Source organism: Nyctereutes procyonoides, unplaced genomic scaffold (genome assembly GCF_905146905.1).
Source record: "Nyctereutes procyonoides isolate TBG_1078 unplaced genomic scaffold, NYPRO_anot_genome, whole genome shotgun sequence".
In the NCBI taxonomy this organism is placed as follows: Eukaryota; Metazoa; Chordata; class Mammalia; order Carnivora; family Canidae; genus Nyctereutes; species Nyctereutes procyonoides.
Window position 1 is genome coordinate 25405302 of NW_026575120.1, and position 14644 is coordinate 25419945.

Here is a 14644-nt window from a genome sequence, read left to right on the forward strand (position 1 = left end):
AGAAGCATCCTACTTCAACAGGATAGCAGAAATACATCAGGCAAGAAAGTTCTCCATGATGACAATTAGGTAAGCTCAATGCCCGTAAATGACCTCTGAGGATGTAAAAAGCATACAGCTTACCAGCTGTCCTTTATAACAGAAAGGCAAAATGCCCAGCCTGTGACTAGTCAATGTGAAGCCAATTAAATCAAAGTTCCTTTGAAGAGAAAATGTATTCATAGCTTTTCTTAATTCTAAAAATGTCACTTTTTCTGACTTAACTAAATGAAGTAAGATTACGCCTGGTTATTTATGCTGAGCCTGAGACTGACTTTCCCAAAACCGGCTTACTTCTGACAGACTCTAAACTATACCTGAAAAAGGACCAACAGACCATAAAGAAAAAAAATAAATAACTGTTGTTATCTGAAAAACATAAACTTTCGGTAATAATGTATTGTAATGGTGTAATCTTGCCATTTCCCACAATTTTATCTCAAATCAGCCAAATCATTAAGTACTTATTTGACTGGAATTTTATTTTTTTTTTAATTTTTATTTATTTTATGATAGTCACACACACACACAGAGAGAGAGAGGCAGAGACATAGGCAGAGGGAGAAGCAGGCTCCATGCACCGGGAGCCCGACGTGGGATTCGATCCGGGGTCTCCAGAATCACGCCCTGGGCCAAAGGCAGGCGCCAAACTGCTGCGCCACCCAGGGATCCCTTGACTGGAATTTTAAAGAAAAAAATCATAAGCCTTGAATTCCTTCTACATATGACTGTAAACTGGATGCTTGTGAATTACTTCAGTTCACTGTGGCTTTTAGAGAAAGGAGGAAGAAAGTCTAAAAAATAAAGTCTCAACTATACTCAGCAAGAAGGATAACACGTATACAGGAGGGGTAGTAGAGAGAGCAGTGCCAGCCACCATAAACCCTTGTGTTGGTCATCTTGATGCAAGGGGCACACAGGGAAGGTGGGAAATGTCACTCTGAGCCCCTGCCCCAACTTCTAGAATTCTCAAATTACCTTCGTAATTGTTTTTGCTGTATTCATACACTACCTGCAATATTATATACCTAATATTTTAAAACTGACTCATTTAACTTAAATAAATTTATTTTAAAAGGAAAATTTTATCAAGATCATAAGTGAAAATCAGGATCACTAACCTTACAGAAGTAACCATAAAAAAGAAATACAGGCAGCCCAGGTGGCTCAGTGGTTTAGTGCCGCCTACAGCTCAGGGCCTGATCTTGGAGACCTGGGATCAAGTCCCACATCAGGCTCCCTGCATGGAGCCTGCTTCTCCCTCTGCCTATCTGTCTGTCTGTCTGTCTCTCTCTGTGTCTCATGAATAAACAAATAAAATCTTTAAATATACAGTGGATTCAATGTAATGTAACTTAGGACTGATCAGACATATTTTCTGCAGAAGACTAAATTTGGTATCTACTCTTTCTTTTTAAAAGGGGAGATGAGTACATGCTGAAAATGTTTTAAAGATATATTAGTAATGGAGACTTTACCTTTCATGGACTCAGAAGGACTGAGAGAGAATCTTAAAGAAAGTACCTTTATGGTTTTATATATCAATTTTAATTTTATTTATTTTTAAAGATTTTTTAAGTAATCTCCACACCCAGTGTGGGGCTTGAACTTACAACCCCAGAGATCAAGAGTCACTACTCACTGAGCCAACCAGGTGCACCTGTAAATCAATTTTCAATATGATGTCCATTTATCCAACAAAAGTCATGATGCATTATCACCAGGTAAGGGTATGTATCTGTCCTTAAGAATTATTTGCATAATTCAAATCAAAGAGTTTAGGTACACATATTTTAGATTTTGTATTAAAAAAATTATAGGGGCACCTGTATAGCTGAGCACCTCGTTCAGCTGTTTGAGGGTCCATCTGACTCTTGATTTCAGCTCAGGTCATGATCCCAGGGTTGTGGAATTGAGCCCTGCGCGTCAGGCTCCATGCTCAGTGTGAAGTCTGCTGGAGATTTTCTATCTCCCTTCTCCCTCTGTCCCTTCCCCTTGCACACTAGCTAGCACACTCTCAAATAAATAAATCTTTTTAAAAAATGTAATTAAAAACTTTAAAAATTACAGAAGTTCAGTTACATTGTGTTTTTCTCATCTCCTTACATAAGTAAACAAGATATAAAGCCTATGTGAGTAGTAATTCGCAGTAAGGGCCACTATGAAAACATATCAGCTTGGACTCTAAAGCTCACCTTCTTGGGAGTCTGTGTTTTGGGAAAACAGGGTTGGAGTTTTGAAGAAACTTCCCAAAGTGAACAAGCCTCATCTCTCCTGCTGACAATGCCTATTTAAGACATCACTTTTCACAAATCGCTGTACAATCAGGAAAGGCTCCAAGGACAAAACCTTCATCACTCAACACCCACTGAGAAGGGTAGTAGAAGTTATACCTGTTGCGTGGGCTGCTCCAATCATCCTTCCTCGAATCAATCCCTCACGTTTTGTGTTTCTTATTACTTTAATTTTTCCAGGGAGGTATTTTTGGACATACTCCTCTAGTTCTCCTTTCAAATCATCTGAAAACAAAGAGTCCCATAATAAAACCACAGGAGATATATACAAAGACTTTTTTTTTATAGCTACTCCAAGATTCTATCTGGTACTTGCAACAACAAATTATCAAGTAAATATTATAGAATCTTCTGTTTTATTATTTTTTTAAAAATATTGTAGCTTATCTTGAAGGAAGAAAAAGCAAAGAAATCAAGAGTAAGAGTTGAAACACTAGCCAAGAAAAATACTAACCTTACAGACTTACTCATATTTCCACAGCAACTAGCATAATGCTTTTGCATAAAGTATGTTTGAAATGAGTATCTTCAGTGAATGTTCACAGTTGACTGCATATAAAATCAGATTTAAAACCAAAAAAAATGAAGTTTGTCTTTTGTTTCAAAGTAATTTATTATGACTCTGTTTCAGAATAATTGAAACAACTTCTATTGCCCCTACCAAGAATTATACAGTAACAACAGTAAATATGTCCTTTTATAATGTAGCACCTTCCAAGGGCACTAAATTATTTTTTTATAAATTCTAGTTTGTTTAACTTTAAATTTCATAACTACAAAGAGGATATAATTCTTTTCATTGTTAGTAAATAAACCATGGTTAAGTTATTGTGAATTTTCAATTTTAAACAGCTACAAACTGAGAAACAAATACAGATTAAAAAAATTTCAACACCATAAATTCTACAAGTTAGCACTTGGTCAATCTTTTACTTTATCCAGACTCACAATCTTGGTTTTTTAATCATTCATTTTTGAAATTAAGTTTTGTTTTCTATTAACCCTTCTAAATTTTCTCTTGTGTTATTTCAGTACTTGCCAAGATTTAAGCATTCTGTTCCCATTGAGCTCAGGGTACCAGGGTACATTTTCTTGCTTTATATATTTAACTGGTAGACTAATTCTGTTGTTGATAAGAGATGCTAATAAAGTCTTGAGTAATGGAAAATATGTAACTGGCATACTACAATGTATCATGCATACAATTCATTAATGTACTTCTGCACCTTGCCTTAATGAAAAGAGCAGAAGGCTTAGAGCTATGTGGACCAGGGGTCTAATTTCAACTCTACCACTTAACAGCTATGAGACCTCAAGCAAATTATTTAATATTTCCTCCTCCATAAAATGAGGATACCACCTATCTTTCAAGGTAGTTGCGAGCTGAATAAGCAGCATAAATAAAGAGCCTTCCATCCTGTGAGTACGTGAAACTGTTCTCTGGAAGTCCATGCTGAATCGAAGAAAGAAGTACAAATTTCCAGTTATAAAACAAGTCACAGAGATGAAAAAGTATAGCAGAGAGTATACAGTTCAATAAAATCGTGGTAACACGGTATGGTGATAGATGTGGTAATAAGCACTAAGTAACATACAGAACTGCTGAAACAATATGCTGTACAACTAAAAAAAATATAATGCTGTATGTCGATTATACTTCAATAATAAATTTTTTAAAAGTGTATAACATATGTACTGAATCATAAAACACTGGCATTCAGAGATCATCTAAGGGCTATCACAATGCAATCCACTTTTATCTGGAGATAGTAGGTATAACAGACCTATCAGAGAAATATAAGCCCAAGGCATTACACTGAGAGAAAAAGCTAGTGTCGAAAGGTCACATATTATGACTCTATTTATGTAACCATTCTTAAAATAACAAAATCACAGAGAAAGAAACAAAATCACAGAGACAGAATTTGCAGGGGATCAGGGAGCGAGTGGGTCAGGGAGGTAGATGTGAATATGAAAAGGTAGCACGAGTCAGATTTGTGTGGTTACAGGAATGTACACACAGGATAACATGACACAGAACTGTACACAAAGACTGTACTGATGTCAAGTTCCTGGTTTTGATGTTGCATTGTAACTATGTTAGATATACCAATGGAGGAAACTGGGTGAAGGGATCACGGGACCTCTTTTGTAACTCACTGTTACTAATCTATAGTTGTTTTGAAATAAAAGAATTTTTTAAAAAAGGTAAGCCAGAGGAAAAATTTCAGGGGCCAAATTTAAATAGTCTATAAAAAGATTACAAAGATAATGCTGTTTCCTCAAACCTATCTCTAATCAACAAACAGGTAAGTACTTGCCGCCGACTCCACTGCAACTGTGTGGACCAGCGTCCTACCCACCATACATGTGAGTAGTCAGCTCTGTTGATACTAATCCTACCGTGATCAACAGTCCAGATCCTACAATATCAACTATGACATCCCTTACCAAAGTCACTGTCATCATCCACAAGGATGATTTCATGAAGGAGCTGGGCTGGCGTGCGGTCTAGAACACTGTGCACAGTACGGAGCAAGGCAGACAAGGCTTCGTTGTAGAAACAGATAACAACACTAGCGACTGGCAGGTCTGCAGGGTAAGACTTGTCTCTACATCTGTGAAGACACATATGGCAAAATGCAACATCTTAAAAGGCTCAAATGTTTCAGATCATTATTCTAAACATTTAAACTGCCTCTTGTTCAGCCTCTTTACTACATTATAACAAAAATTTCTTAAAAAGCATTTAAGAATACACTGTGGTGTCATACTCAAGAGTTTTACAATAATTTCTCTCTCCAATACCTGCTATCTGAGGATGTTAGATCAACATTTAAAAAATGACTTTTTAAAATTTTTTGGTAAAGGTTACATAAACCTGTGTTATTTGTATGAAACCACTAATAACTTTTAATGCAGTATTCATAAGCCAATGTTCAGCTTCACCTTTCAACGAACATTCAAAAGGAACTAACAGAGATATAAAACTTTGTATTTGAAAATGTCATTTCTTACCCAATAATAGAAAAATATTTGAGTAAACTAGGACATAAATCAAGATCATGGAAGAGCTTCTATCCAGCAACTATGTGATGAAAAACAATAAAAAAATCACTAACTTAAAGAATAAAACCCAGAGTTCCATGTTCTTTTGCATGGCATACAGAGCATTCCAACATCTGGGCCTCCAGTCTCCTGGTGTTCCTCCATTACAGCCACAGCAAATGGTTTCCACACCTTTCCATGCCTTGATCTGTTCCCTATGCACAGGAGATGTCCCTTGTGCACTGCTCCACCATCACCCTCTAGGAGGACTTCCCTGACCACTCCACTTTCGAGATCCCCACTTCACAGTTCCTACCACAGCCCTCATGCTTGTGCTACTGCAATTACCTATTCCCTTATCTATCCCCCCTGCTATACCTTAAGTCCCGTGATCCCAGGGAATATGTCTTACTCCACTTATTTCCAAGACCTAATACAATGTTCTAGAAAATAAAGGCGCTCAAAAAGGTCTGTGGAATGACTGAATAACCAACCATATGAGTGAAAAGCCTTTGAAACAACAAAAATGATGAAGACAAAAGTGAGTTAAGTAAAATTCTTCACGGATTTTTCATTCCTTTGTCACAAATACAATAAACATTTAAAACAAATTTATCAAAAATAAATAAATAAATAATAAAACAAATTTATACTGAGAAAGTTATCTAACTACATGCCATTAATACCTCTTGCCTTTCACTACGATTTTAAATTTCAAAAGAAACAGAGCAAGCTCTAGAACTTTGCTAGTATAATCTCAAGCCTTAAGTGTAACGGGAGTGGAAAATCTGTCTTAAGTTTTCTAGTATCCTGAATAATGAAGCCCACTGCAAAATATTAACGCCATCAAGACTTATATACTGCTATTAAAAGTGCTGTGTCATTAAAACGCAGTAGCATAAACTAATGAGAAACGTACGCAGCATTCCTTGTGTCCGGCACATCTCTGTGGTAGCCCAAGCGGTTACTGATAAGCATATTGAAGGCATGTTTCTGATAGCCCAAGTCTCTCAACTCCTGATCACGTTCATTAAAAATCATACCTGCAAACGATTGGTGTTAGTCAGTATATTAAATCTGGAAAGGATTGCTACAGTTATTGTTGATATTATAATCCTAAGAAAATCCTCACTTTAACTTCTTATAACCAAATAGCCATGTCTCTCAAAACTAGCTTGTCTCCATTTTCAAAAAAGTAAACTGAAGAGAATCAAATTGTTCTCAGTCTAGCTCAAAAAATAGGTACACCTTAACCATAAATGATACCTGCTCATTCTTACATATAACCAGAAAAAAAAGACTTGATGATTTTTCCATAAAAGCAACAGATCATAAAACCCACGGGGATCTCAACAGATCCCAATAACAGGCAAGTTTTTACAGGAACCTTTCTCCTAAAAAGATTATTGATAAACCTTTCTATAAAAAGTCTCTGATTCCAGACTTTAATCAGCTTCACAGTCAAGAAATTCCCTCAGAGATCCCATCAAAATCACTGTAACATCCTGCTCTAACATTCAGAAACCTTACCTTTACATAGAGGACAAGATCTCTTTTTCGCTCTTTCTCGTATCAAACCTTTAACCTCTCCTCACAGAATGATTCCCTTGTACCAGCATTTCCCAAAGTCTAGTCACAGAAATCTAATTCCACCGGACAGTAACACATGTTAAAAAGAAAAAAGGATTTCAAAGTCAAACAATTCAGGGAAACAATGGATTTTGAAAGTCAAACAGGTTTTTTGTTTTGAATGGCAGGACAATCCTAATCCTCTAATAATGTTGACTGCTTTATAGATACCCAGGTGTGAGGAGATGGGATGGGATACAGGATGCACTGCCTCCACAATTTGACCACAGATGACTAGAGAGTCCCAAGATCCACTTTGGGAAACGCTACCTTTTAATATGTTTTTTCTATGAGCTTTTAAAGCTGGAGCACATCTTTTTTTTTTTTTAATGAAATATTTTTATTATTAATAGACCTCTACAAACTTTTTTTTTATAATTTTTTTTTTTTTATTTACTTAGGATAGTCACAGAGAGAGAGAGAGAGAGGCAGAGACACAGGCAGAGGGAGAAGCAGGCTCCATGCACCGGGAGCCCAATGTGGGATTCGATCCCGGGTCTCCAGGATCGCGCCCTGGGCCAAAGGCAGGCGCCAAACCGCTGCGCCACCCAGGGATCCCCAAACTTTTTTTTTTAAGAGTTTATTTATTCATGAGAGACACACAGAGAGAGAGGCAGAGACACAGGCAGAGGGAGAAGCAGGCTCCATGCAGGGAGCCCAGGATCACGCCCTGGGCTGAAGGCAGGTGGTAAACTGCCAAAGCCACCCAGGGATCCCTACAAACTTTAAAGTATTTGGTGGCCCTGCATACTGTTCTTACTGGCTAAAAACGAAAACAGAATTACATGTTTTGCTTCTGTTACACAGTGTTTTCCATATATTTAGGTACCCTAAACAGTGATTCTCAATTACCTGAAGATTACTTTCAATCTTTGTCAATAATTGACAGAATTGTGCTGACATTTTAACTGTCACTAGTTAACATGTTAATTCTATGCTATATGCAGTGCTCATCATAATAATAAATATACTCTTCATCCCCTATACCTATTTCACCCATCCCCCACCCACCTCCTGACAACTCCAGTTAGTTCTCATTAAGAGTGTTTCTTGTTGTCTTTTTTTGCTTCTTAAATTCCACACACAAATGAAATCATATGGTATTCATCTTTCTCTGACTTATTTCATTTAGCATTATATCCTCTAGATCCATCTATTTGTTGCAAATGGCAAGATTTTATTCTTTTTTATTATGGCTGAGTAATATTCCAGTGTGTGTGTCTCTATACACACACACTTCTTTATTCATTCATCTATCAATGAATACTCAGGATGCTTCTATAATTCAGCTATAATACTGCAATAAACATGGGTACACATCTTTTCAATTTAGTGTTTTTGTAATACAGTGACTGAATCATGGTAATTCTTATTATTTATTTTCAAAAAGATTGTATTAATTTATTCATGAGAGACACAGAAAGAGAGAGGCAGAGACATAGGCAGAGGGAGAAGTAGGCTCCATGTAGGAAGCCCAATGTGGGACTCAATCCTGGCACTCGGGGATTATGCCGAGCCAAAGGCAGATATTCAACTGTTGAGCCACCCAGGCATCCCGGTAATTCTACTTTTAATTTTTTGAGAAACTTCCATATTGTTTTCCAGAGTGACTGCACCAGTATGTATTCTCACCAACAGTGCATGAGAGTTCCTTTTCTCCACATGCTCACCAACACTTGTTTCTTGTGTTGTTTTTAGCCATTTTGACAGGTGTGAGGTGCTAGCTCATTGTGGTTTTGATTTGCATTTCCCTGATGATGAGTGATATTGAGCATCTTTTTATGGGTCTTTATGGCCATCTGGAGGTCTTCTTTGGAGAAATGTCTGTTCATACCTTCTGCCCATTCGTAATTTGGATTATCTGGGTTTTTTGGTGTGTGAATACATCCTTTTTTAAATATGAAAGAAAAAAGCTCTACTAGCATTTTATAAGAGGATGCAAACTCGATGAAAGCAGAGACTTTGTGAGCATGTAAAAAACATAAAATAAAAATTGCTTGATACCCAACACCTAGGACAGTGCCTTGCACAAATAGATTTTCAATAAATACTTACTCCTTGATTCAATAAATCAAAGGACTAGTTCATACTGATACTGTAAGGATTATTTTCTAATACATATCTCTTGATGAAAAATTATTCCATATTAAAACATCACTTTATGTCCATCTATAGGGGAGTAAATAAATAAAATGTGGTACACCCACACCACCCATTAAAGAAGAGAAATCCGGCATTTGTGACAACATGGATGGACCTTGAGGGCATTATGCTAAATGAAATAGAGAAAGACAAATACTGTAATGCTGTATGATTTTTTAAAAAATGTGGAATCTAAAAAACGGGAACTCCTAGAGACAGAGAACAGACATGGTTGCCAGAGGTGAGGTGGGGGGGAGGTGCAGACTGGGTAAAGACTGGTTAAAAGATAGAACTTCTAGTTATTTGAAAGTGGCTACTCTCACATCTTAAAAGTTCTCATCACAAGAAAAAAACATTTTTAACTATGTGAAGTGATTGACGTTGACTAAACTTAGTGTAGTAATCATTTTGCAATATATACTTATATGAAGTCAGTATGACGTATACCTTAAACCAATACAATGTCAATTTTATCTCAATACAACTGGGAGGAAAATCACTTTAGCTTTTGTCCCTCCCCTGCTCATATAAAAAATCACAGCCAATTAACTAGCATGCCAGAGGATCTATTTTTTTAATTTAAAAAGTATTTTTCAGTATGACCACAGCAATTTTAATACTGCATTTGAACACAATATAAGCAACAGAATCAAAAAGCAAAGTGATTCAATTAACTAGTACTTGGAAGCTCTTGCCAGCTTCATGTAAAAGTTTATTTGACCCTACTTTAGAAAATGATAAGCTATGAAACAACTCCCCATACCAGCACAGGCATTTGCCTGTTGTTTGGCTGTGTAAACTACGGATAAGAAAAACACAGTACTCAGGCATCCCTCAAAGGAGCTATTTCAAGTTCTTTTATAATTAACTATGGATTAAATTAGAAAACCTATTTTTAATTTTAAATTTATTGTTGATCATCTTTCTAAAATGTACTTTACAGATTCTTTTCCCTATTTAATGATAATGCCCTATTCAGCAATAACCATACTTTTAACTATTACTATATTGATTTATATTAATTCCTTCTAAATTAAGTTCTCATCATAGAAGTTGAGTAGGTTTTTCATCTTTTATCACTGTGGTAAAAATGGATATAACATACAGTTCACCCTCAGTGACACTGACTACACTTGCAATGTGGCACAGCCAGCACACATAGTTGCAGGTATTCACACCACCCCAAAATGAAACCCTGTACCCGTTAAAGCAAGCCTCCCGCCCTCCTCCCACCCCAGCCCCCTAACCACTAATATGCTTCTATTCTCCATACATCTGCCTGCATTTCATATAAATGAAATCACACTGTATTTGACCTTTTATGTCTTGCTTCTTTCACTTATAGTAATGTTTTCAAGGCTTCTCCTTCTGTCAGACTTCATTCCTTTCTGTACCTGAATAAACATTTTGTCTGTCCTTTTCATCAACTGGACAGTTGGGTTCTCGCCACCTCTGTTCATTGAGAATAGTGCTTTGAACATCTGTGTATAAATTTTTGTTTGAACATCTGTCTGCAATTCTTTTGGGTATAAACCCAGGACTGGAATTGCTGGGCCATATGGTAATTCTAAGTTTAACTTATTGAGGAACCACCAAACCGTTTTCCATAGTTGCTACATTTTACATACATAGCCGCAATGTATGAAGTTTCCAATTTCTCTGTGTCCTGGCCAACACTTGTGATTTTCCTTTTTAAAAATTATAACCATCCTAGAGAGTATGAAATAGCATCTCATTGTGGTTCTGATTTACATTTCTGTAGTAACTATGTTGAACATCTTATGTGCTTATTTGTATTTGGAGAAATGTCTATCAAATTCTTTGCCCATTTTTATTTTTTTATTTTTTTAAAAGATTTATTTATTTATGATAGATGCACACACAGAGAGAGAGACAGGAGGAGGGAGAAGCAGGCTCCATGCCAGGAGCCTGATGCGGGACTCGATCCCGGAACTCCAGGATTGCACCCTGGGCCAAAGGTAGGCGCCAAACCGCTGAGCCACCCAGGGATCCCCTTTGCCCATTTTTAAATTGGGCTATTTGTCTTTTTATTGTTGAGCTGTAAGAGTTCTTTATATATTCTGGGTAACAGATCCGCATGAGAGACAGGATATGCAAACATTTTCTCCCATCCTGTGGCTTGTCGTTTTCACTTTCTTGATTGTCTTCTTTGATGTACAATGTACAAAAGTTTTTAATTTCAATGATGTCCAGTTTATTTTTTTTCTCATTACTTATACTTTTGGTGTCATGTAAGAAATTACTGCCAAACCCAAGGTCATGAAGATTGATCTCTGGGATTCATTCAAGGCTTTTATGGTCTTAGCGCTTATATTTAGGTCTTTAATTCATTTTGAGTTAATTTTTACATATGATATAGGGTTCTAACTTCATTTCTCTGCATGTGGCTATCTAATTTGTCCCAAAAGCATTTGAAGAGACTATTTTCCTCCATTAAAATAGGTTTGGCACATTGTTTGAAAATCAAGTGGCCAGAAATGTTGTGGGGTTATTTCCGGACTCTCAGTTTACCCACTGATCTATATATCTGTCTTTAGGCATTATCACACTGTTTTGATTATTGCAGCTTTGTAGAAAGTTTTGAAACTAGGAAGTGTGAGCCCTCCAACTTTGTATTTTTCCTAGATTGCTTTGGTTATTCAGTGCCCCTTGCAATTTCACATTAATTTTAGAATCAGGCTTTGTATCTTTTCAACAAAGGCCACTGGGATTTTGATAAGGTTTGCCCTGAATCTATGGATTGCTTTGGGTAGTACTGTCACCCTAACAGTATTTAGTATTCCAATCCATGAACCTAACATGTTGTTCCATTTATTTAGGTCTACTTCTACTTCTTTCAGCAGTTTTGTAGTTTCCAGTATTCAAGCCTCACATCTTTGTTTATTCCTAAGTATTTTATTCCTTTTGATACTACTATAAATGAAACTGTTCTTAGCTTTATTTTCAGACTATTGCTAATGTACAGAAATACAACTGGTTTTTGTGTGATCTTGTGCCCTACAACTTAGCTGAATTCATTTATTAGCTATAATAGGTTTGTGTATCTGTTATAAAGCATTTAGGTTTTCAACTCAACAATTGGAGTTTGTCACACTTTGAACATCTACAATTTTCTATTTCTTTCAAAGGCAAATATAAGGTTCAATCAAAACAGTAAACTCAATGTTATTCTTTATAGAAGTTTTTTACCAAACTATGACTAAAAAGAAGCCAGAAATTTTCCTATTAATGCTTTTAAAATGTCTAAATCGCAGTTTGAAAAAAGATTAGAAGGTATATCTTATAAATACTGAGGTGTTAGTTTCTATTTCCTCAAATAATTTTAAATATTTTCAACTCCATGTATTAGAAAATCATTAAGTTCTAGAAACTGATTTTATTTCTTTGAAACTATGATCAAATGAAAAAAGTTTTACCATTTCCTTTATATTCTGTGGATCTTTCAGTGTCTTAAAATCCCTTACTTTTACTCCTAAATTACTTATTATTTGAGATTTCTAGCACCAGATTAAAGTTCTTCCTTTTTTTTAAGTGTTTTTTTTTTTTTAAAGATTTTATTTATTTATTCATGATAGTCACAGAGAGAGAGAGAGAGGCAGAGACACAGGCAGAGGGAGAAGCAGGCTCCATGCAGGGAGCCCGACGTGGGACCCGATCCCGGGTCTCCAGGATCGCGCCCTGGGCCAAAGGCAGGCGCCAAACCGCTGTGCCACCCAAGGATCCCCTTTTTTTAAGTTTTAAAGATAACCAAAATGGCTCATTTATCCCTTAAAATAAAATTTGCTAAAACCAAGATTCTAGAATTATAGCATGCAAAAATCATATACAGTAGATTCTTGCTTCCAAATTGAACAGAATATAATTTTTGAAGAAGTTTCCCTTTTATACAAGATTATATAAACTCCTATATATAATGTACTCCAGCATCTTAATGATTCTTATAAGTAGAAATCTTATGAGATACAATTTCAGCTTACCTCTAAACCTAATAGTTCATGTTGTTTTAATTAACTCTGCCTTTCAAAATATGTTGTATATAGTCAAGTTACACTTTGACCATTTCTTTCCCTTAATAAATAATGCTAACAAAATCCTCCTCCATAGCTTGCATTTTCTTTCTTTCTCCCCCCCCCGCCCCCCATTCTGGACCTTATTACTTTCTCTCAAGTCCTCATAAAATATATATATATATTTTTTTTTTTATTTATGACAGTCACAGAGAGAGAAGGAGAGAGAGGCAGAGACACAGGCAGATGGAGAAGCAGGCTCCATGCACCGGGAGCCCGACGCGGGACTCGATCCCGGGTCTCCAGGATCGCGCCCTGGGCCAAAGGCAGGCGCCAAACCGCTGCGCCACCCAGGGATCCCAAGTCCTCATAAAATATTAAAGTCAGAAGTGGATAAATGAGAATATATCCCCCTACTGAGTCTGCAAAATCCTAGAACCTTAGTTCATTAACAATAAAATAAATTAGAGGGGGAAAATGATCCATTTCTAATCCCCTGAGCAACATGTGAGTTAAAGAATAACTGAATTTAAACTTCCAATGATTAAATAAATACTCTGACATCCTGCCAGAAGTCTAATACACTTACCCAATTCAGAAGAGAATTTTATGTTGCCTTTTTCTGGATCTTCAACATGATTATGTATCGTATCATCAATTCTGTTTACTTTGAACTGTGACTCTAATACTCGACTTGGGCCTCGAGTGAAACGGGGATAGAATTTTTTGGGAAATGGTCCATGGGGTCCGGACCCCTTGACGGGCACATTCTTAAGTGGCTGAGTCACTTCACTGAAGTTGAAATAAATAAAAAGCAAAACGGTCCAGGTTGCAGATGTAAAAAGGCATCCATAACAGAAATATCGAACTGTGACACTTCCCATTATAGACCTAGCATAGCTGAAGGGCCATCTTCAATCTCCTGAAAGAGAAGGACATCTGTTAGACCCTTCAGGATACTTGTAAATCATCCACCAAGTTCATAGTCACTGTTTTCCAAACAACCACGTAGAACTTCTCAACTACTTATTTAGGACCCCTAGGCATACCATTAATGAAGACTCAAATATATGAAGATATATAGATAGAGATGAATTTAAAAAAAAAAAAAGAAAAGAAAAGGACCAACAATTAAAAGCACACGCCAATGTGTTAGTGCTCAGAAAACCAAAGGCACCAAAACAGCTGACTTCTTCATATGCCAGTGTTAATGGATATTTACCTTTGCTCTGGATTGCTATCAGTGCAGTAATTTTTTTTTCAGATTTTGGCTTTTCATGAAGTAAATACAAGGACCTCATGCATCATGAAAGTCTATCTAAAGTCCCTTTCCACTGTAAAATTATAGGACTCTTTCAACCCAAGTACCTTAAAATCTGTTATTAAGAATAAGCAACCTGCTCTTCCCCCAAGCGGCCTGAGGTGACCTCCGAAAATGGTTCGCTACTCGCTGGACCCAGAAAA

General features: G+C 36.5%; 1 protein-coding gene across 6 annotated transcripts in view; it reads right to left on the bottom strand.

Moving 5' to 3' along the window:
- The window catches only part of GALNT11 (polypeptide N-acetylgalactosaminyltransferase 11), a 50979-nt gene that overhangs the window by 16009 nt on the left and 20326 nt on the right, over positions 1-14644 (bottom strand). For 5 of the 6 annotated variants that reach the window (XR_008665636.1, XM_055334752.1, XM_055334749.1 and 2 more), the window contains exons 2-5: positions 13770-14102; positions 6301-6424; positions 4785-4951; positions 2433-2558 (exon numbers count right to left, since the gene is read on the bottom strand). Coding sequence is in view for 5 of the 6 variants with exons in the window: in XM_055334752.1 (XP_055190727.1) it covers positions 2433-2558; positions 4785-4951; positions 6301-6424; positions 13770-14064 (712 nt within the window). In the remaining variant the exon portion in view is untranslated. The remainder of the gene's footprint in view (positions 1-2432; positions 2559-4784; positions 4952-6300; positions 6425-13769; positions 14103-14644) is intronic. The other variant, XM_055334753.1, reaches the window with a different exon arrangement.